The sequence below is a fragment of the Acomys russatus genome, chromosome 7 (assembly GCF_903995435.1).
Source record: "Acomys russatus chromosome 7, mAcoRus1.1, whole genome shotgun sequence".
NCBI classification, from domain to species: Eukaryota; Metazoa; Chordata; class Mammalia; order Rodentia; family Muridae; genus Acomys; species Acomys russatus.
In genome coordinates, this window is record NC_067143.1 from 2,147,230 (window position 1) to 2,168,039 (window position 20,810).

General features: G+C 39.0%; 2 protein-coding genes across 2 annotated transcripts in view; both read right to left on the reverse strand.

Annotated features, from left to right (window-relative positions):
* LOC127191345 (zinc finger protein 54-like) overlaps positions 1-20,810 on the reverse strand; it is a 213,296-nt gene that overhangs the window by 61,446 nt on the left and 131,040 nt on the right. The gene's annotated exons all lie outside the window — the stretch shown is intronic.
* On the reverse strand, positions 2,509-19,604 carry LOC127191347 (zinc finger protein 54-like). The gene is made up of 6 exons (XM_051148413.1): positions 19,441-19,604; positions 17,994-18,059; positions 15,867-15,954; positions 10,530-10,621; positions 6,974-7,100; positions 2,509-4,286 (listed from the first exon to the last, which is right to left on the reverse strand). Exons 2-6 carry the CDS (start codon positions 18,006-18,008, stop codon positions 2,608-2,610), a joined length of 2,001 nt encoding a protein of 666 aa, XP_051004370.1. The 5' UTR covers positions 18,009-18,059; positions 19,441-19,604; the 3' UTR covers positions 2,509-2,607.

Genomic DNA, 20,810 nt, shown 5'->3' on the forward strand with positions numbered 1-20,810 from the left:
CCACTGCACAGCTTGCAAGCAGCTCACCTGAGGCTGGAAGTGTGGTTTTCAAGCCACACACTACCTCTTCCAGGCAGCTTGTCTTGTCTTGTCTTGCCTAGTCCACGCAGGTCGACTGGTGTCTGTTTCCTGGCTGCTCTGAGCATCTTCTGTGCAGCTCAGTTTGTTTGACAGTGTCAGTAGTCCTTATGCTTGTGGGAGGAGGGCCCTAGTGAATCTTGCCCATTTCTGGGACTTCCCAAAGCTATTAAGTCATCAATTTCCGAGCTTCAGGAGCTTCTCTACGGGATTGAATGTATCACCTCCCGTTACAGGTGTCTGTTCCTTTACAGATCCTTCTGATCTGTTTTTATCAAGTTGTGTTTTAATAAGCATTCTCCAAGTTGGAAGGGTTTAGTATCAGAGGAGGATGACACATAACAACCACTCCCAGGCATGAGCTCCAAGGACTTTCCATCTTACCAATGAGCACCTGCCCATCATGTTCATTGCTGCTTTATTCACAGTATCTAGGAAATGGTTTTCAAATTGATGTCTGTTCTAGTAAGACTACATGTAGAAGCAAGGAAGCTAGGAATGGACCATAGTGGACAGATGCAAGAAGAGAGAGTAGATAGTAGAATATATATGATATGAAAGGAGTGTGAATACTGGGTGCATAATGATTAAAATACGTAATGTAATAGTGGGGAGGAGTGGGAGCTTCTACAAGTTCAACTCATTAATGAGATGTCCATTCGGAAGCCACATGGGAACCTGTCGTTTTGCATCCCAAGTTTAAAAAAACAAAACAAAACAGAGGGGATATATATCTCACATGTGCTATTCAGAATGGGGCAATGGATAATGTGTACTAAGTGTTTAACGTGGGATGGGGGCAGGAAGAAAGGATGAGTGGATGGATTAACTGAAAGGATGTAGGAAGAAGCCTTACAAATTAATACGAAATATGAACTTAAAGAGTTTAAGCAGTGGTGTCACACATGACTAAGTAATGCTGCTCCCAGATGCCAGTGCTATTAAATGGAACTTTCTGTACTAGGTACTCGGTATTTGCCTATGACTTTTTGGTCATGGAGGCCCCAGAGGCAACAAAGCAGATCATTGCCAGTCCTTTTGCATAGCCATCCTAAGCAAATGATGTTGGTGAAGACCTGAAATACTTTGGTTGCAAGATAGAGAGCAGTCTTGAAATTACCAGGAAACTCTCCCAAAAGGAAAGTTTTGTAGCACTGCAAGTTCTTGAGCAGGCTAGTAGCAGAGAAATGATGTCATAGTTTTACTTACCCCTGGGCCATGTATCTTGTAATACCAACCTACTAGCCAAGATGTGTGCACTGGTTCAATACTGGCACTGTTGCGTATGGGCATAACTTGGCTCTCTTGAATGGATTTGAACCCTGCTTCATAGAGGAATTCATACCATGGTTAAAAAAACCAAAAAACAAAAGAACCAAAAAAAAAAAAAAACCCCAAAATCAAGGCTTTGGAAGTATAGGTCCAAAGATAGAACCTACTGATTTCTTTTTTAATGATCATGTTGTTATCCTGCATCTAAATATGTGTTTATAATTATACATTTGTACTACTCTTGACCTTGGTGAAAGAAGTCTCCTTTTGAAGTTGGTAGTGGATAATGTAGAGACTTACAACTGTTCAAAATGGTTCTAAGAATAAGTAACTGTGTAAGAATGGAGCAATTACCATTTCATCGTGGCTGATGGAGGGTTCTAGAGTCTTAACTCCAGGAGGGTTTAATAGCTCTTAATGGCAGCTATATTTAATTTTAGAGTGTGGAGTAAATGCTCCCCTATCAGTACTTCAAAGTGAATTACTGCATGTCCATAGGACTTGGTTCCCTTTCCCCCGCGAGACTGGGGTTTCTTTGTGTAACCCTGTCTGACTTGGACTTCGTTTTTATTTATTTATTTATTTATTTATTTACTTGAGACAGTCTATATAGTTCTGGCAGTTCTGGAACTATGTAGACCAGGATGGCCATGGAGCACCATCTTGCCTAGCACTATTATGCAATGTTTAGATGTGAATATGATAAATGTTTCTGTTGTCATAGCTTTTCTCAGGGATGGGAGAGAAGGCTCAGTGGTTAAGAGAACTGGTTGTTCTTCTAGAGAACAGGAATTCAATTCCGAACATACAAATAGCTATGAAGAACTGTCTGTACTGCCATCTTCAGGGGATCTGATGCTCTCTTCTGGCTTCTATCTGCACCGGGCACACATGTAGTGCATAGACATAATTGCAGGCATGACACTAAGCTGGGTGGTGGTGGCACACGCCTTTAATCCCAGCACTTGGGAGGCAGAGGCAGGTGGATTGCTGTGAGTTCAAGGCCAGCCTGGTCTACAAAGGACAGTCAAGGCTACACAGAGAAATCCTGTCTCAAAAAACCCAAAAAAACCAAAAAGACACTTATATAAATTAAAAGAAATGAAAACTCCCTTCATTTATATTCACAAAATTTTAATATAAACTCTTATGTTTTTTAAAATTTAAACCTTCATTAAGGTTTTCACAAGTTTCTTATCTTTATGTTTCTATTACAAATACTGTTGTGACTTGTAAGCAGGGACTATCAGAGGAAGGTTATATCACATTATTTACAATGGTATGTTTTTGTCCAGCATGAACTTTCTGATGTCTTCTAAGATTTGAAATTTGAATAAAGGATGTGTCACAATCTTTGCATTTGTAAGGTTTCTCTCCAGTATGAGTTTTCTGATGTGCTCTAAGGTAGGAGCACCTAGTAAAAGATTTGTCACATTCCTTACATATGTAAGGCCTTTCTCCAGTATGAACTCTCTGATGTGTTCTAAGATGTGAGTCCTGGGTAAAGGATTTGTTACACTCCAAGCATTTGTAAGGCTTCTCTCCAGTATGAATTTTCAGATGTGTTTGTAGAGTTGAGCACTTTGTAAATGATTTGCCACACTCCTTACATATGTAAGGTCTCTCTCCAGTATGAACTCTGTGGTGTATCCTAAGATTTGAACGCTGAATAAAGGATTTATTACATTCTTTACATTTGTAAGGTTTCTCTCCAGTATGAATTTTCTGATGTTCTCTGAGTGTTGAGCACTCAGTAAAAGATTTGTCACATTCCTTACACCTGTAAGGTTTCTCTCCAGTATGAACACTCTGATGTCTTCTAAGATGTGAGCACTTGGTGAAGGATTTGTCACATTCCTTACATTTGTAAGGTTTCTCTCCAGTATGAATTTTCCGGTGTGCTTTAAGAGTTGAGTTCACAGTAAAGGCTTTGTCACATACCTCACATTTGTAAGGCTTTTCGCCAGTATGGATTCTGTAATGTCTTTTAAGGTGTGATAATTCAATAAAGGATTTGCCACATTCTTTGCATTCATAAAATTTCTCTAGAGAATGAGTTTTCTGGTGCCTTTTGAATGATGAATAGTGAGTAAAGAATCTGTCACACTCATTGCATTTGTAGGGCTTCTCTCCAATATGGAGTCTGTAATGGTTTCTAAAGTGTGAAAGCTGATGTAAGATCTTGCCACATTCTTGACAAGTATAAAGTTCCTCATTGGTGTGGATTTTTTGGTGTGTCCTGAAACTGGAATAGTGGGCAAAGGATTTGTCACATTCCTTACATTTGTAAGGCTTCTCTCCAGTGTGCAATTTCTGATGACTTTTAAGTGCTGACAACTGAGGAAATAACTTTCCACACTCTTTGCATTTGTAAGGTTTCTCTCCAGTATGAAGTCTTTGATGTGTTTTAAGATTCGTGCATTGGGTAAAGGATTTGTCACAAACGTTGCACTTGTAGGGTTTCTTTCCAGTATGAATTCTCTTATGTACAGTGAGACTTGAGGCAGTACTGTAGTATTTCCTGCATTTCTCACACTGGTATGGTTTCTCTCCAATGTAGATTGTTTGTTGGATTAGACTGTATGGAGAGGTGAAACGGCCGTCATATTCTTCTTGTCTATGCTCTTCCTTTGCAGTGTAGTCTGTCTGATTTTGAGTAATGTTGGAATATAAAGCTAAAGCTCTCTCACAGTCTTTAGATTTGTAAGGCTCTTCTCCAGTGTGCCTACTTTTATGTCTATCTGTGTTTGACGAGGCAATAGAGGCTTCCCTATGATTATTGCATTTGTAGTTAGTTGAGTTTTCTGTAGCTTCACTTCTTTTATAAAGTGTACACCTGGAGGGTTCATGAAGCATTTTGTCATGCTCATTACACTGACAAGACTTCTTTTCCGTATTCACATGTTGATGGACAGTGTCACATATGCAGTAGTTCTCTGGAAAATGAGTACAATTCAGATTAATAGGGCTTGTTCTAAGATTAAACATGTGATAAATGAGTGCCTCCCTAAGTTCTCTTTTAAGGTAAGTCAACCTGCAACTATGTAAAATAGAGCTTCCAATAGTTGACATTTTCCATTCCCTGTAATTACATATAGATTTTCACAAAACCAGTATGTCAGCTTTCAAGGGCCAGTGATATCTAATAGGTATGTCATCTTTTTAAACATGTCTAACTTAACGCAGTATGGAACAAATTATTGAATGTCAATAATTAGCCTTGAGATGTCACTCCATGAGCAAATGTCTCTATTTGAAAATATTTTTAAATATATTTTTAATATATTTATATAAAATATTTTTCTCAGAAATTGATGAAAAGGAGTTTATTCCAATCCTAGGCTGACAGTATTTGTACTTACTAAGTAAACAGCAATGAAGAGTACTATTCAAAAGACCCAATTCCTTCTAGTGTTAAAGGCTTACTTAAAAGGACCAAAAGATTTATTTTCTATAAAAAAAAAAAAAAAAAAAAGAAGGCATTAGATTCTTCAAAAGTAATGGATGCAAAGCAAGTATTTTGCCAGATATCTAAGGCTCTAGATCATTTGGGGCAGGGCTTTCACGGGCAGCTAGTGCTTATTCCTACCCTCCACTGTCTGAGCTGCACACGCTGCTGTGTTTCTTAGCTTTCCTTATATAGTCATTCTCAAGTCTACTCTCTACACTGATTTTTAGGGTGTTTGTGTTTTCCCCAACAAAGCAATGAAGACGTACTATGAAGACATAAATTCAAGGAAGGCAATCACAGAATAAAGCTACTTCATGGCTTCACCTTAGACTTGAAATTTTGTAAAATTATTCCAATCTGATGTCAGCCCACTCAATATTGTACATTATGCTAGCATTAGATCATCATAATTCAGTTGCAATAAGGCACACGGTCTTCTAGCAGTTACAACAGGCGAGATGCATCTTGAGGACAGGATACTTTACTAAGTAAAATGACCAGGAATCCTTGGAAGTGGAATTGCATAGTGCCAAAGCATTTTCAGTTCTTGCTTTGTCTTTTACTTGAAGCCTTCACTTTTGTCCTGCTCATTCAGTAGCCTGGCCTGGTTTTGGCTACTCGTCCCCTTCCACATTCCAGGGCAATTTCACTTGCTCCAGACTGTTGACTAGGTAGAATTGCGTACAATAAGACCCATGTTCTATGATGCACTCCATGACCCATGCTAGAATTTTTAGAAAGAATACAGACATCTAAGACAGTACTCTGTCTAGTACATGAAGACAACACAAAATAAAGGAATCTAGGAATGAATTCCAAACTCCTATTTCCTGTCAAACTCTTCAGCATATTTAGGAAGAATTTAAAATTTTTCTTACACTTAAAACAGTATCAATTGCAATGATGAATATGGAGCTTTAAGATATGGGTGGAAATATTATATGCTACTGAATTTCTAAATGTGTCTTGGAAGCAAAACATAGGGTGCATGGAAAATGAAATGAAAAAACTAAATATCATTAAATGCTCTTTTTTCCCCCCTTAACATAAATTTGTTTACTGATTCATTGTGAATTTCACATCATATACCCCCAATCCCACTTATGTCCCAGTCCTTCCATATTTACCTTCTACCCTTATACTCCATCAAAAGAAAAAAAAAATCTCACTGACCCCTCTGGGCAACAACTTGCTCTTTTATCAACTCTAGACTTCTCTGACACCCATCATAGTTGTCAGGGATTCAGTTCTGCTGTGTATATACTATTCCACTCCCCTGCTCCTCTGTCATATATTTGTCATAGTGGCATCAGAAGCTGTGGTGTGTCACACCACATGCCCTTTTGGCTAAACAGCTTTACTTGCAAATGTCTGTTGCACCGAGTCATGCTTTAGGCCTTTAGCTTCTGCTACACCATCAATACTGGACCTTACTGAGACTCCTCTCGGATATCCTGATGTTGCCATGAGTCATGGAGATCTTATAGCTTTGGTTCTGCAGGACTGGCACCTTCATGTGCTCCAGCAGTTCAAGATGGGGTAGATGTTGGGGTGAACTAACTCAAAGTCCAAAAAACTGGGCCTGGGTGGTAGCTGAGTTGGTCTGTCCACCAGCTTTCCTGTATCCAAGCTATTAAGGCCAGCTCTCCCATGCTGCCTAGGTGAGGGGCTGGGACAGGTCTCTAAGATCAAGTTACTGCCTGTCCCACCATTTGGTGGTTGGTGAGTAGAGGGCCAGCTCATGGATATCCACGTGGTCTTTCGTTGTAACATAGGCTACAGACATAGACACAGATGCCTACTGTGGTTGGGCCATAGACCCAGAAATGGCCCTAAGCAGTAGCATGGTCTGGACATCATGTGCAGGCCCCTCCATCAGGATGTTCCTCACTGCAATATCACGTCTCCAGATGTGCCTCTTTTCATAGTATGCAAACTATTTTTGCTTTTCTTTGTCTCCCACTTCTCTCTATCACATATTTGCTCATTGTAGTGGTGCCCTCAGGCTGTCTTCTCCCCACCTGCATAGGTAGGCCTCTTGAGAAAGTTTGTTACTACCAAACTTTCCCTAGTCTCCTGTTGTATCTATGACAGCATAACAGAGAGTTTACAACCTATAAGTCAGTATGTACAAAGGATGAGTTAGGAATTCTGCAAGCAAAATGGTCTTACCTACAGAGACCAGGTTGCTATAATTCTCCAACATTACATCAATGTACAGAGCCCTCTGGGCAGAGTTCAGGCATTCCCACTCTTCCTGGGGGAAGTCCACAGCCACATCTCTGAACGTCAACAGACCCTGAAACAAAATGTATCGTTTGACCACATGCTACAAGGCAGTGCTTTGCTGGCTATAAAGAGATATGATATAGATGAACAAAGATAATTATCATAAAAATTATTCAAAAAATCAAAGAAAAATAATGAAAAACATGATTTCCAATATAGTCACATTCTATAATGAATGTTCTAACTTTGTGAAAACAGAATAACACAATAGGTTTACAAGAGCATACATTAAAAAAAAAGACACATTTAAGGTCTGGACACTGTTATCTATCTGTTATGGATGCTGTGTTTATTCTTCACAAGATCACAGTGTACATGTCTCAGAAGGAAAATTTGTAATGAGGAAATATGCTTTGAAATGCTGTACTTGACTATCATAATAGAATTCTGACACTGAGTCAATTCTGTCTGTACTTGAGGCTTACATGATTTTATTCTAACAGGCTCGGGTGCAGGTGTAGGGGTGTGTGTGTGTGTGTGTGTGTGTGTGTGTTTGTACCCACAATTTCAAAGATTGTAACAATGCTGAATACTGACAATTTTATCATTAACATATAAAGATCACATAGTGTATGGAATTAATTTTATAAGAATATTTGGGCCACTAACAAGCAGATGGAAAAAATTATATCAGCTACATTGGATGTAATCTAAAATTTTTCTGAAACTATACAGAAGCCACCATAGACAAATAACAACTTCAGAACTCTGCAGCTTCAAGATAGGCATGGAGAGTCGACATTCAAACAGAAAGAGACCAGAGCAAAGCAATCATGAGGAAGGGTCTTTTTGCATGAAGTTTAGTACCTTATGGATATCTATCAGTCAGTGCCTTCAGGGCATTTTTATAGATGCACTCCATATAATTCTACTTAATGAGTCCAACCCCAAGTGTTCTGCACAGTAGGGTGCTGTTTGGGGTAAAACAAAAAACAAACAAACAAACAAAAAATTTACTGATTTCTACTTTGGGAAGTTACCACTGAGCTTCCTAACCAAGAGAGTGATGTGAGCCGTAATTCTCCTAAGACAAACAGATATGAGGTGCCAACAAACACATGGGCACATCACTACAATCATATTAAACATCAAAGAGAAACAGACTGCAATCTGAGTCTACACTCAAGAACATCAGTTTCATGGCACAATCAGGCCGTAGATCTAGCTTACCATGTTCACCACTCTATAGTGTGCTTACATCTCTACTAGTAGAAAGCAAGTATTATTTTGTGACTAAGAACCAAGATGTCCAGGACAGCCAGGGCTACACAGAGAAACCCTGTCTCGAAAAACCAAAAAACAAAACCAAAAAAACCAATATATAAGTCCCCTTTAATTCCATACATTGATATTTTGACAACTATTCCATGCATTTCAATACCTACATTTATAGCCATGATCCAAGGAAATGTCACAGATCCCACAAATAGAGCCTACATGGCACATGACTCCTTACTCAATAATATAAAAGGATATAGTCCATCCTCTACACCAAATGGACATCAACATATATTTTTGTTAATGTGTCAAAGTATAAATAGTTTCAAATTACAGGTCATAAGTTCATGTAGGATATTTGTGCTTAAAAATATCTTGGAAGGACACAATGAAGAAAAGTGCTATAGGTGTGGAATTTTGGTATTACATTGTATAGCTATAGTCAGAAAGAAGCCTTGGTATAGTCATAGCATCAGAAAGAAGAATGAAAAAATAGGATAGAGGACCCAGAAAAAAAACTATAAATCTACACATACTTAATATTTGACAAAGGAGGCAAAAAATGCATCACAAAAATATGGCCTATTCGACAAATGGTGCTGGCAAAACTAGATCAAGTAGGAGAATAAAATAAAATTTTTATTTTTCACTTTCTACAAAACACCATTCAAAATGGATAAAAAAAAAAATCTTATATAAAACCAGAAACACTGAAAACCAGAAAATACCCATCAGGATACTGGGGTGGGCAAGAACTTATTGGATAGAAACAACACTGGCAGCATAGGAACCAACCCCAAGTACTAACAGATGGGACTACATAAATCTAAAAATTGCTGTGTATCAAAGGAAACAAGCAACAGAGCACAGACATCCAGAGAATGGGAGAGAATCTGTACCAGTGACACTCTGGATAGGGGCTCATACACAGAATTCACCAAGAATTAAAGAAACTAAATACCAAGGAAACAAAGCTGCCAATCAACCAATGGGGAAATAAACTGGACAGACACGTTGAGAATACAGAAACACAAATGGTCAATCAATATGACAAAGAGTGTTCAGGGTTCCTAAAATGCCATCATGGAAATACAATTAAAGCTACTTTGAAACACTGCCTCACTGCAGGTAAAATGGCTGTTATCAACTAATCTGACAACAAATGTTACAGAGGCTGTGGCGAGAAAGGAAGCCTTATTCACTGCTGCTGCATGTGCCCGCAAACTAATACATTCAAATGGAAATCACTTTGAAGACTATCTTTTATTGTTGTTGTTTTTTGTTTTTTGGGTTTTTTGAGACAGGGTCTCTCTGTGTAGCCTTGACTGTCCTGGACTCGCTTTGTAGATCAGGCTGGCCATGAACTCACAGCGATCTGCCTGCCTCTGCCTCCGGAGTGCTGGGATTAAAGGCGTGAGCCGCCACGCCCAGCCTTGAAGACTATCTTTTAGAGCTAAAAAAAAAAAAAAATTAAAGATAGAACTAACCTGTAACTCAGCTCTCCCCCTCCTGGGGACATGCCCAGCAACTTCCACACCCCATTCTAATAGCAAAGTATTGGAATCAACCTCATTGTCTATCATCAGCTAATGGGAAATGAAAATATCATACATATAAAATGGAATACAATTCAGATAAAGAGAAAAATGTAACAATAATTTGCAAAAAATTGATGGATTCAAATATTATATGAGGTCATGCTGTGTCACAAAGAAGAAATGACATTTTCCCTCATATGCAGAACCTAACAAAGAGTGTATGTTTATTGAAACACTGTACATTTAGCTACTGCAGTACATGAAGAAAAGAGAACATGAAAGGTCAAATATTGGGGGTGGGGGTGAGGTAGGACTGAATTCCGGTAATAAAAACCAGTTATATAAAAGAATATAAAACTAATTGATTTTCTAGTTCTAATTTTGTCATAATTTTGGGGGGGGGTTCATGGTTGATAAGTTCACAAAGATACATTCGATAGTGAAAATATAAAATCACACTGGAAGCTCCTGATCTTCTGTTCCCAATGACTACTGTAACTGCATAAAAGTGCACTGAGTTATATAGTCTCTGGGTCTCATTAATTGTGGTATGTGATTTTGTTTGTCTGTTTGCAGCAAATTTCAAAATAAAATTCAAAAAAATTATCAATGTTAAAGATTAAAGGCTTACAACATTATCAAGCTATAATGTATTTAGAAGAGGATAGGACATGGCCACTGACCTGGGACATGTTTACTGGGGACTCATCCATTTCCTGCTGTTTCTCTTCTTTGATTTTCTCTTTCAGGAACAGTGAATAGCTGCCTTGTGGCTCTTAAATATCAAAAGGTCAAAAAATAAAAAGCAAAAATTAATACTGAGAGCTGTTAAAGAACAGTGTCAAACCATGTGAAAAGTCCCAAGCAACAGAATTCTACTTAGGTGTCTTGTCAATGATCCCCAAGCCAGAAGAACATTTAAAGTTTGGAGGGGAAATCACCATTGACCATATGTTGTATCCAGAAATACTCTCTCAAAATTGATGGAAACCTAAGAGCATATCAAGATACTTATGAATTAACATAACTAATCTTACTAAAGCAGAACAGCACATAATAAATTATAGGCAGAACATACATAGGAGAACCAGGGGAACTATCTCTGAGAATATGGGAAATAATAAATTACATGTGAAAAATAAGATAAATACAGGAGAACTGGGAAGTAATCATCCATGGCTAAGATAGCAGACCGCCCTTTCTCACAGCAAAGAAAGGAGAATGCTGTCAATAATCCAAAAACAACATAAAAAGCAAAACCATAGGCAATAAAAACTCTATGAACAAAAACACCACCACTCTGGAAATCAATATAGAGAACCAACAATTAAGTAAACTAATCCTCAGGTTAAGTAAATCTAGCATATGACACAGGGCTTTCACTCCTTGGCATATTCTCAAGGGAATGCATTGCTGCTCCACTCAAAATAGATAGAAAATGGAAACAACATAAATGTCCTTAAGCTGACAAATGAAATTGTACACATACACAGTAAAATATAATTCACCTACAAAGAAAATTAAAATCATGAGTTTTGCAGGAACACAGATGGACCTAGAAAAGACAATATTGAGTTAAGTGAGCCAGAAAAACAGACAGTGCATGTTCTCTCATAGGAAGTTCCTAGCTCCGAATCTTCAGATGCAAGTACACAATGTGCAGTAACTGTAGTAAACAGAAAAGTAAAAAAGAGACCATAGTGGGATGAGGGGAAGGTAACAGACAGGAGAATAACAGGGAAAAAGTGAACTAGAGTGGGAAATGAGAAAAAGTGCGGAAGGGGTTTAATTATGGAGAAGGGACAGATATAAATGCAGAAGGAAAGTTCAAGCAACAGTAAAGATGTCTAAGAAGTCATAAGAAATCCTAATAGTACCCATCTACCATAAAATGCCTATAATACATCTAAATCTGTGTATGTACACACATTTAAAGTGTAAATGAAAACTTCCCATCTGGGCTGATGATGCTCCCTACAAGAGATAAATATTTTCTAACAAAACTACTAACAAGAAGCCAGCTTTGAAGTTGTTGGTCACAGCTGTCCAGCAGACTGCCAATACATTACTACAGGCTACCGCTGTTGCCCATGGTTCTCTCCCAGAGGTAGAAGGTGAGTCTCTATCGCTGAAGAAGCTAGGTACTTTGGGCACAGACCCCAGAGGACTTGAGATAGCTGAACTTAAAGCCTCCTTCCTGAAGACTAGCTTTCATGGAAGACAACATGAAAGATTTCGAAGGAGGGAGCCCACCAACAGTCCTACTGAGCTGTGACACCTACAAACTAGAACAATCTGCACTGCACGATAACTCTAAAGGTGTAAGAGTGGTTCACATATCCTGGTGGCAACCAACAGCTTTCTAATTGACTTAGGACTCTTTCAACAAAAGGGAAACCATGTCTGGTACTGGAAACTCAGCCAGTTTCTCCAGGGTTAGTGAAGTCACAAATCTTGAATTAGGATTTACAAACGCTCCTTTACTAAATGAGCATAATCCCTAACTGCATTCTAAACATTTATTCTAATTTAATCCACAGATACATGTAGTCCTCATCCTCATCAATGAGAGTTCTTTTAGCAACTCATAAAGATCATTACAGAAATGCTCACTCCTGACTGACACATAGCAACATCACTCTTGCACCTAAGGCTCAAGGACCACTGAGAAAGAGGTGATGGGAATATTGTTAGAGCCAGAGTAACAGGATGGTTCCTGTGAGGGTGTGTCTCTTAGAAATGTCTGAGAAACCACATGCATGAAATCATGGTTGTACAAACATGGCTGTCTATACATGAACCAAGAGACACGCTAAGATGGAATGGAGAAAGCTCACTAGGCCTCAGCCTTTGTCAAACACTAAAGAATTCTGAGAAGGGAAGAAATAGTCTTCTTCAGAGAAAAGTACACCGTATGATTGCCCAATACTAAAGGTTTCATCCCAGAAATCATACAGGCAGAGTAGCTTGTATAATTTTGTTTAGGAATATATATATAAATGTACAACAATGAAAGAAAATGTTATTAAAGTAGGGCAGTGGTGACACATGTCTTTAATTCCCAGCACTTGGGAGGCAGAGACAGGCATATCTCTGTGAGTTCGAGGTCAGCTTGGTCTACAAAGTGAGTCCAGTACAGTCAAGGCTACACAGAGAAACCCTCCAGTACAGTCAAAGCTACACAGAGAAACCCTGTCTCAAAAAAACAAAAACAAACAAACAAAAAAGGAAAGTGTTACTATATTCCTAGACCCCACAGTGTGGCTCCCAGCCATTTAGAACTCCAGTAGGATGCACATAATTACATAGTTTCTCATGCAAGCAAAGCATTCATATAGCTAAAATATATAAATCTAAAGAAACTGAAGAGTATATAAAAAAAATTAGTAAGGGAGAGGGAGAGAGGGAGAGAAATAAAAAATCCTTGGATGAACCAATCACATAGCTGAGCCTACAATGAAAAATTTGATTCACTAATGGAACTGAAGAAGACACTGGTACACAGATAGAATGGGACATATTGTGAAACTTGCAGTATTTCTTAACATGGTTTATATCTTCAGTTCAAACAGCATGATATTTAACTTCCTACAATAACCTTCAGAGAAATAATAAAGAGAAGCATAGAATTCATATTGACACATAAATTCCCTGGGTACAGAGCAATCCTAGGAAATTTTGTACTGCTCAAGCAATTCCAATGTGAATCCAGATCAGCCCAAAGCAGCAGATCCAGAACCTGCTCCATAGCAATGACCATGTGAATGCCACCAAAATACCACAAACATGTACTGGAGACCAAACAGCCTTTTGAAACAGTTGTATTGGAGAAAGTATCTATCCACATATTAAAACATGAACCTGTGTCCAAGTCTCTTCTACCATACAGTGAATCACAGATTTTCAGGTATGATCTGAAACAGGGAAACCCAGAGTAACACAAAGGGGCAGCACTTGATACAAGAGCAGGAACTGACAAATAGAACTGTGTAAAATTAAAATCATCCTGAGAAATATTAAGAATTAAAAGTATAGGGGGCTGGAGAGATGGCTCACCAGTTAAGAGCACTGGTTGCTCCTCCAAAGGTCCTGAGTTCAATTCCCAGCAACCACATGGTGGCTCACAACCATCTATATTGAGACCTGATGCTCTCTTCTATCTGATGTTCTCTTCTGTTATGCCAGCATACATGCAGCACAGCGCTTATATACATAAGGAAAGAAATCTTTAAAAAAAAAAAAAAAAAACAAAAGAATTAAAAGTATAAAAAGGCAGCTTATACTGTAGATACATTTATTAGTTATCTACAGTACAATGGATGAAAACCTATACTCTATCAAAAAATCACAAAGGAAGCAAATGGAAATTCAATCAATAAATAAGCAAATGAACTGAACACACATGTTCAACAGCATTTTCAATGGCCAGTGTGTACATATTAAAAAGCTCTACATTGTAGGCCATACGATAATGTAAATTCAACACAGAGATTCCAATTCTGCCTACTCAGTGTCCATATTCAAGTTCTTAAACAGCAACAAATGTATTTTTTCAGTAATTTCTTGAAATGTAAATACATAATATTTCCTAAGCTAAAGATGTAAACAGAGTAAAAAAGGATGTAAACAGTATTAAAAAAGAAAGAAAGAAAGAAAGAAAGAAAAAAAGAAAGATGACACCTGAAATTAAACCGTATGTTTTCTAACAAAAAATTCACTTCATATCTAAAGATAGAAGATACCAGCAATAATTTGTTTGTTTGTTTCTGAGACAGAGTCTGTGTAGCCTTGGCTGTCCTGGACTCTCTTTGTAGACCAGGCTGGCCTCACACTCACAAAGCTCTGTTTGCCTCTGCATCCCTGAGTGCTGGGCTTACAGGCATGCAGCACCACACCCCGGGTTTCTCTGTGTAGCCTTGGATATCCTGGAACTTGCTCTATAGACCAGGCTGGTCTTAAACTCAGAGATCTGCCTGCCTCTTCTACCCATGTGCTGGGATTAAAGGCCTGCACCAATATCGCCTGGCCTAAGTTTTTTTTTTTTTTTTTAATGGCTATAGACAGCAGTAAAGAAGAACAATGATTATAACTATACTAGTGACATAAAAATCAAGACAAAAGTATTAAAATATAAAATAAAGTATTACATAATGATAAAATGTTTCATTAGATAGAAAGCCGTTGGTCAACATAGATGGGTATGGTGTCACAAAACCTGGAATGCAGACATCCACAGGAGACAGAAAAGAATAAATAAAACATTTGAAACCAGGCACATTGCTTCATGTTCTTTTCAGATATGGCAACACAACCTAAAAGGAAGTCTGTCTTCTCTAAGACTCCTTCAATTCCTATTATAATGCAACTTGCATATTTTACAGAACATACTCCTGAAAATACCACAACACAGCAAAGAGCTGGAAAATACTAGGGGGATCAAAACTAGAGGTGATCTCAAAGTATACTCCAATTACAGCAATGGAAACCAACTGGAATTGACATGACCACAGACAACAGGAGATATCAACAGGAAGCCAGTACAGGCGGAGTTTAACGGTCTACAAATATAGTTCCTGATTCTTAACAAAAATGTGTTGGCATTATATTCAGGAAAGGAGAAATTAACACAAAAAGTGGAGACTGTGCTAGAATACCAAAAGCACGAAAATTCAGAAAACAATAAATAAACCTTGATGTATTAATTTTAATTGCTTATAATATTTTAAATCATAGAAATGAAAGACATTTAATATTGGTATGAAGACTTGATCAGCAATGTGCAGGGTATAAATACAGCATTACTCACATGCATAGTCAAATACGATTTTATTCGTCTCTTAGTATCAATTCTTCTGTAGAAAATATTCTCATACCTACAATAGGATAATCCTGAGAATTTTCTCAGGAAGTTCTCCAGAATTATTAGTAGTAAAACAGAACGTGTTAAACCTGATTTCATGTCCCACTTTCGCATTCAGTTGAACCCCTTGCCATCTCTTCATCAGTCCCCCCCAACATACCTGCATTCTTTGATACTGTCCCCTCTCTCTCCATCTTGCAGGCTTCTTTATTCTGCTTCAGGTGAGGGGTCTGAATCATTACTGAGCCCTGCATATGAGAGATTCTTCAGAAAGCATGTTGTTTTAATTGAAAATCCCTGATCAATCGATTTAATCAATAAAGACATAGGAGCCAGATGCTGTGATGAAAAAACTACTAGCTCAGAGAGGCAGAGAAAGCATCTAGCTGACCTTCCTACTCCATCTCCTGATGGAGAAGGCCCAAAAGGCTCATTAGCTCAGTTTACAGCCCAGGAGGAAAAGGCAAAAACAAAACAAAACAAAACAAAACAAAAAACCTCAAGGCCAAAGGCTTGCTAGCTCATGGCCCCAAAAGCCAAAGGCCAAGGAGCTAAGGATTCAAGAATGAGAAAGCTAAAATCCCAAGAGTAAAGCCCAAGCGCTAAAGCACCAAAAACTTCTTCTTTTTCTCCTCCTCCTCCTTCTCCTCCTCCTTCTTCTTCTTCTACACGCTGTCCTAAATAAGCCTCAACTCAAAGTTCCTCCTACTCTTTAATTCAGGTCAGCTCGTTTCTTGCTCCACCTCTTGACCTAGGGTTAACTTTATCAAATCCTGTGTTCAGATAGCTCTTGGATTAAAGGTGTGTGTGTAAGGCTGGCTGAACCACACCTTAATCACCTGTTTACACTAAACAAAAGGTTCTTGGATTAAAGGTACGTTAGGGCTCAACCAGAAGAAATAGGGATTTACAGTTCACTCTCACAGATCACAATGAGATCAAATAAATACCCTGCAACAAAAGCTTCTGTATTCCGCCCCACCCCCTCCACTTTACATCCCAAATGCAGCTCCCTTTTTAGCCAACCTAAAAGGCAGAGAGATAATATCTAAATAAACAAAATCAGAAACGAGAAGAGGGACATAACAAGACACTGAAAATATCCAAAAAATCATTAGGATCTATATCTATCACTCTGCACAAAACTCGAGTCCAAGTGGATCAAAGACCTCAACATAAAACCAGGCACACTAAAGCTAATAGAACAAAAAGTGAGACTCGAACTTATTGGCACAGGAGACAACTTTCTGAACATAACACCAACAGCTCAGGTTCTGAGATCAACAATTTATAAATGGGACCTCATGAAACAGAAAAGCTTCTGTAAGGCAAAGGACACAGTCAATAAGACAAAATAGCAGCATACAGACTAGGGAAAGATCTTCACCAACCCTACACCCAACAGAGTACTAATATCCAAAATTATAAGAACCCAAGAAATTAAACACCAACAAACCAAACAATCCAATTTTAAAAATGGAGTGCAACTAAAAGATGGGTTACAAGCCAGGCGTGGTAGCACAGGCCTTTAATCCCCACACTTGGAAGGCAGAGACAGGTGGATCTCTGTGAGTTTGAGACCAACCTGGTCTACAAAGAGAATCCAGGACAGCCAGGGCTCTGTGTGACGGAGAAACCCTGAGAAGCACTTAAAGAAGTGTTCAATGTCCTTAGTCTTCTGGGAAGTGCAAATCAAAACCACTCTGAGATTCCATCTTAGACCTATCAGAATAGATGGCTAAGATCAAAAACTCAAGTGACAGTACATGCTGACAAGGATATAGAGAAAGAGAAAGATCTTCCATTGCTAGTGGGAATGTAAACTTGTACAATCACTTTGGAAATCAATCTGGAGTTTTCTCAGAAAATTAGGAATAGTTCTTCCTCAAGACTCAGCTATACCTCTCCTGAGCATCTGGATTTCTAACACAGTATTGTGTTTAGTAGATAAACAAAATTGAAGATTCTACAATGATTCACCAATTGTCATCCAGTGTAAGAATAGTGAAAAATTTAGAAAGCAGTTTTAGTTAGTGTAACCTGAATCCCACTTCGAATCACAGGTCAGTCAAATCACAGGGGGAAAAATGAACTGATTGATTGGGATGACAAAATACATTTCATAAAATCTTTGTTTCCCTGAGGATTTCACTTTACTCTGAGAGATGTGAGACTCATTCAAAAAAAAAAAAAAATATCTGCATTAAAAAAGTATCTGCATGTGCAGAGTAATTTGCCAAGAAATCTTGAGGAAGACCAAGGGAAACTTCAAGGAAACTATTCTCACCCAATTCTGCAACATCTAGTCTCTGTCCAAAGGCCTATGAGCAGGATCCAGGCATTGCCCCTCCTCCTGGAAGAAGTCTACAGTCACATCATTGTCCACAAATCACAAAATTAAAGAAAAAAAAATCAGTCTGAACCCTCATGCTTACGCACAACTTTAATGTTAGCACTGGGGAGACATAGGTGGGTAGAAATCTGTGAATACCAGTCCAGCCTGATCTACATAATATTTGGCCATGTGTCCATGGACAGAGTGCTTTTCTTGAACCAAGAAGACAAGAGTATTGCAGACATCTTTCTGATGTAGGTGAGCGATCATAATTATTCAAAAGATTTTTTTCTAATATTATCCTATACTGTAACATCTTTCAATTTTGTTTATTTCTTTGTCTCTCTCTCTTCCCCCCCCTCCCCAAAAGTGTTTTCTCTGTGTAGCCCTAGCCGTCCTTAACTTCACTCTGTAGACTAGGTTGGCAAAGAACTACTAGATCTACCTGCCTCTCCCTCCCAAGTACTGGGATTAAAGGTGTGTGCCACCAGCACAACCTGGTTTTTATAATGCCCTTTCTAACTATGACCTGCTATCCTCGAACAGCATACTATGGTTTTCCAGGCTCTAAGTTGCAACATTAAGATTTCAGCACAGGAAGATGCATTTCTTTTTCTTCTTGTCTGTCTGTCTTTGGTCCTTCCTTCTTTCCTTTGCTTTTCCTTGTTGTTTTTTATTTGTTAATTTTTTGAGACAGGGTCTCACTATACAGCTCTGGCTGTCCAAGAACTTTATAGACCAGGCTAGCCTCCAACTTACTGAAAGTGTGTGCCACCAAGCCTGGTGGTACACTTTTCACAATGCTGTACTTACATCAGAGAGTATATGTCTCAGATGGAAAGTTAATGGTGGATAAAAGCTTACTTTTAAAAGTTAATGTTTACAATTATACCTGTGGAACTCACAACAAATTATTCTTTCAGAGTAAATCAAATTTGCCGGTGTTCCTTTCATAACTAATATCTAAAAGCACTGGGGGATTCTCAGTCCCAAGTCCATATGCCAATCTCTTGAATAGGGAAGTGGTATATCACGGAAGTTAGCATGGATCATTGTAAATTTAAAGACCTTTGCCCTTTCCACCACAGCAAAGAGAACTGCATTTGCAAATATCAACAGCTAAATTCAAATATTTTACTACATTATTCTTACAGGAATAGTTTGGAACTAGAAGATGGGGGGAAAAAAGACCAAGACGATTCCAGTTAATATTATTTAAATTTTACCGACGAGTGTAAGACATTCACAGAGACTTTTAAGAGCTGTCATCTTTATGAGTAGAAGAGAAACTGATCACACCCTTAGTCTAGTTCCTGCCTGATTGCTATCCCTGCAGCTCATGCGACCTGGGAGGTTCCAGGGCCGACCGGTGATTTTTCCCAGGCTGCCCGCGCGGTACCTGCACTCGGGATAGTTTTCGCGTCCTCGGCACCCAGGTCTGCACCGCGAGATTGCTCAGTGTGCAGTCCCGAGAGCTCACTCCAGAAACAGCGTGGCGACAGTTCCGGCTTTGAGCCTTCAGTTCCACTTCCTTTGGCTCACACACGCTGTGTACCAGCTTCCCTTCATGTCACCCCTCTCATCCCTCCCACTCCACAACTTTCCTGTTCACCCAGCCAATGTGCCACGACCACCCAACCTCTGTTTCCGGTTGAGTGGCTCCGCCCCACTGAGACCGGCCCCTCCCACTGCATCTCAGGCTGCCTTCCTCACAGCTTCTTGGGACTGGTTGGGGCTGCTCTGGACCTCTCTGCACAGCCTCCCCACATGCTTGCTGACAGCCTAGATCAGTTGGATCTAGTAGGATGCTGCACCCGAGTCTGAGTCCCATAGTAAATTATGAAACCTTCAGATAAAAGATAGCCTAGCACGACTTCAGTACCAGCCTCTGGGCTGCATATATCATACCAAACAATAACAGGCTAAATTCAGAAGCCAGAGTCCCACCCCCAACACGATAAACCCAAACCAAATACTGTAATTTGACTTGGATTTTTGAAAAGAAATAGGTGGTAGTCAGTGGTCAGTCCATTGCCAATTGCCTAGGGCTGAATTCATCCCCTGCTGTTTGTCTTCTCTGTGACTTGACATAAAAGTTCTTTTAGATAAGATATAGGAAAATAAATAAATAAATAAATGTATGTGATGGTGAATGTAGAGATTTTTGGATGTCCAAGATGCAGAAAACAAGTAAAGTGTATTATGTATATATATGTGTGTGTGTATAGGCTCAGTCGAAAAAAAATAGTTATACCGTGCCATCTATGCCTCTGAAAATATTAAGGAAGAAGAGGTGAAAAGGAAATAGGAAGGTAAAGAGGAGTAAGGCCTCCATACAACTATTGTAATCAGTTAGAAACAGCAGCTTTACCAACTTGCATTGGCCTCACACAAGACCACAAGCCGTCTAGGAAAGGGAAAGGATCACAGGGCTCCACCCTTTGCTTCTCACATACATGTTTGGAGAAGAATCACTGCCTCTAGTTGTTATCCTCTGCTGAGCCAACCAGACTCCAACACACAGCTCCAAACCCACAGTCTCACAGAGAGCGGTGGCTAAATCCAGTGGGTCACAAAGCAAACTGAATAGATATGAACACAATAGAGCTTTTTTTTTTTTTTTTTTTTTTTTCCGGCTTGTGGACCAGAATTGTAGAGAGGTGAGAGGTGGGAGGTGAGAGTGACAGTATTTCAGAGAAAGACACACACACACACACACACACACACACACGAGAGAGAGAAAGAGAGAGAGAGAGAGAGAGAGAGAGA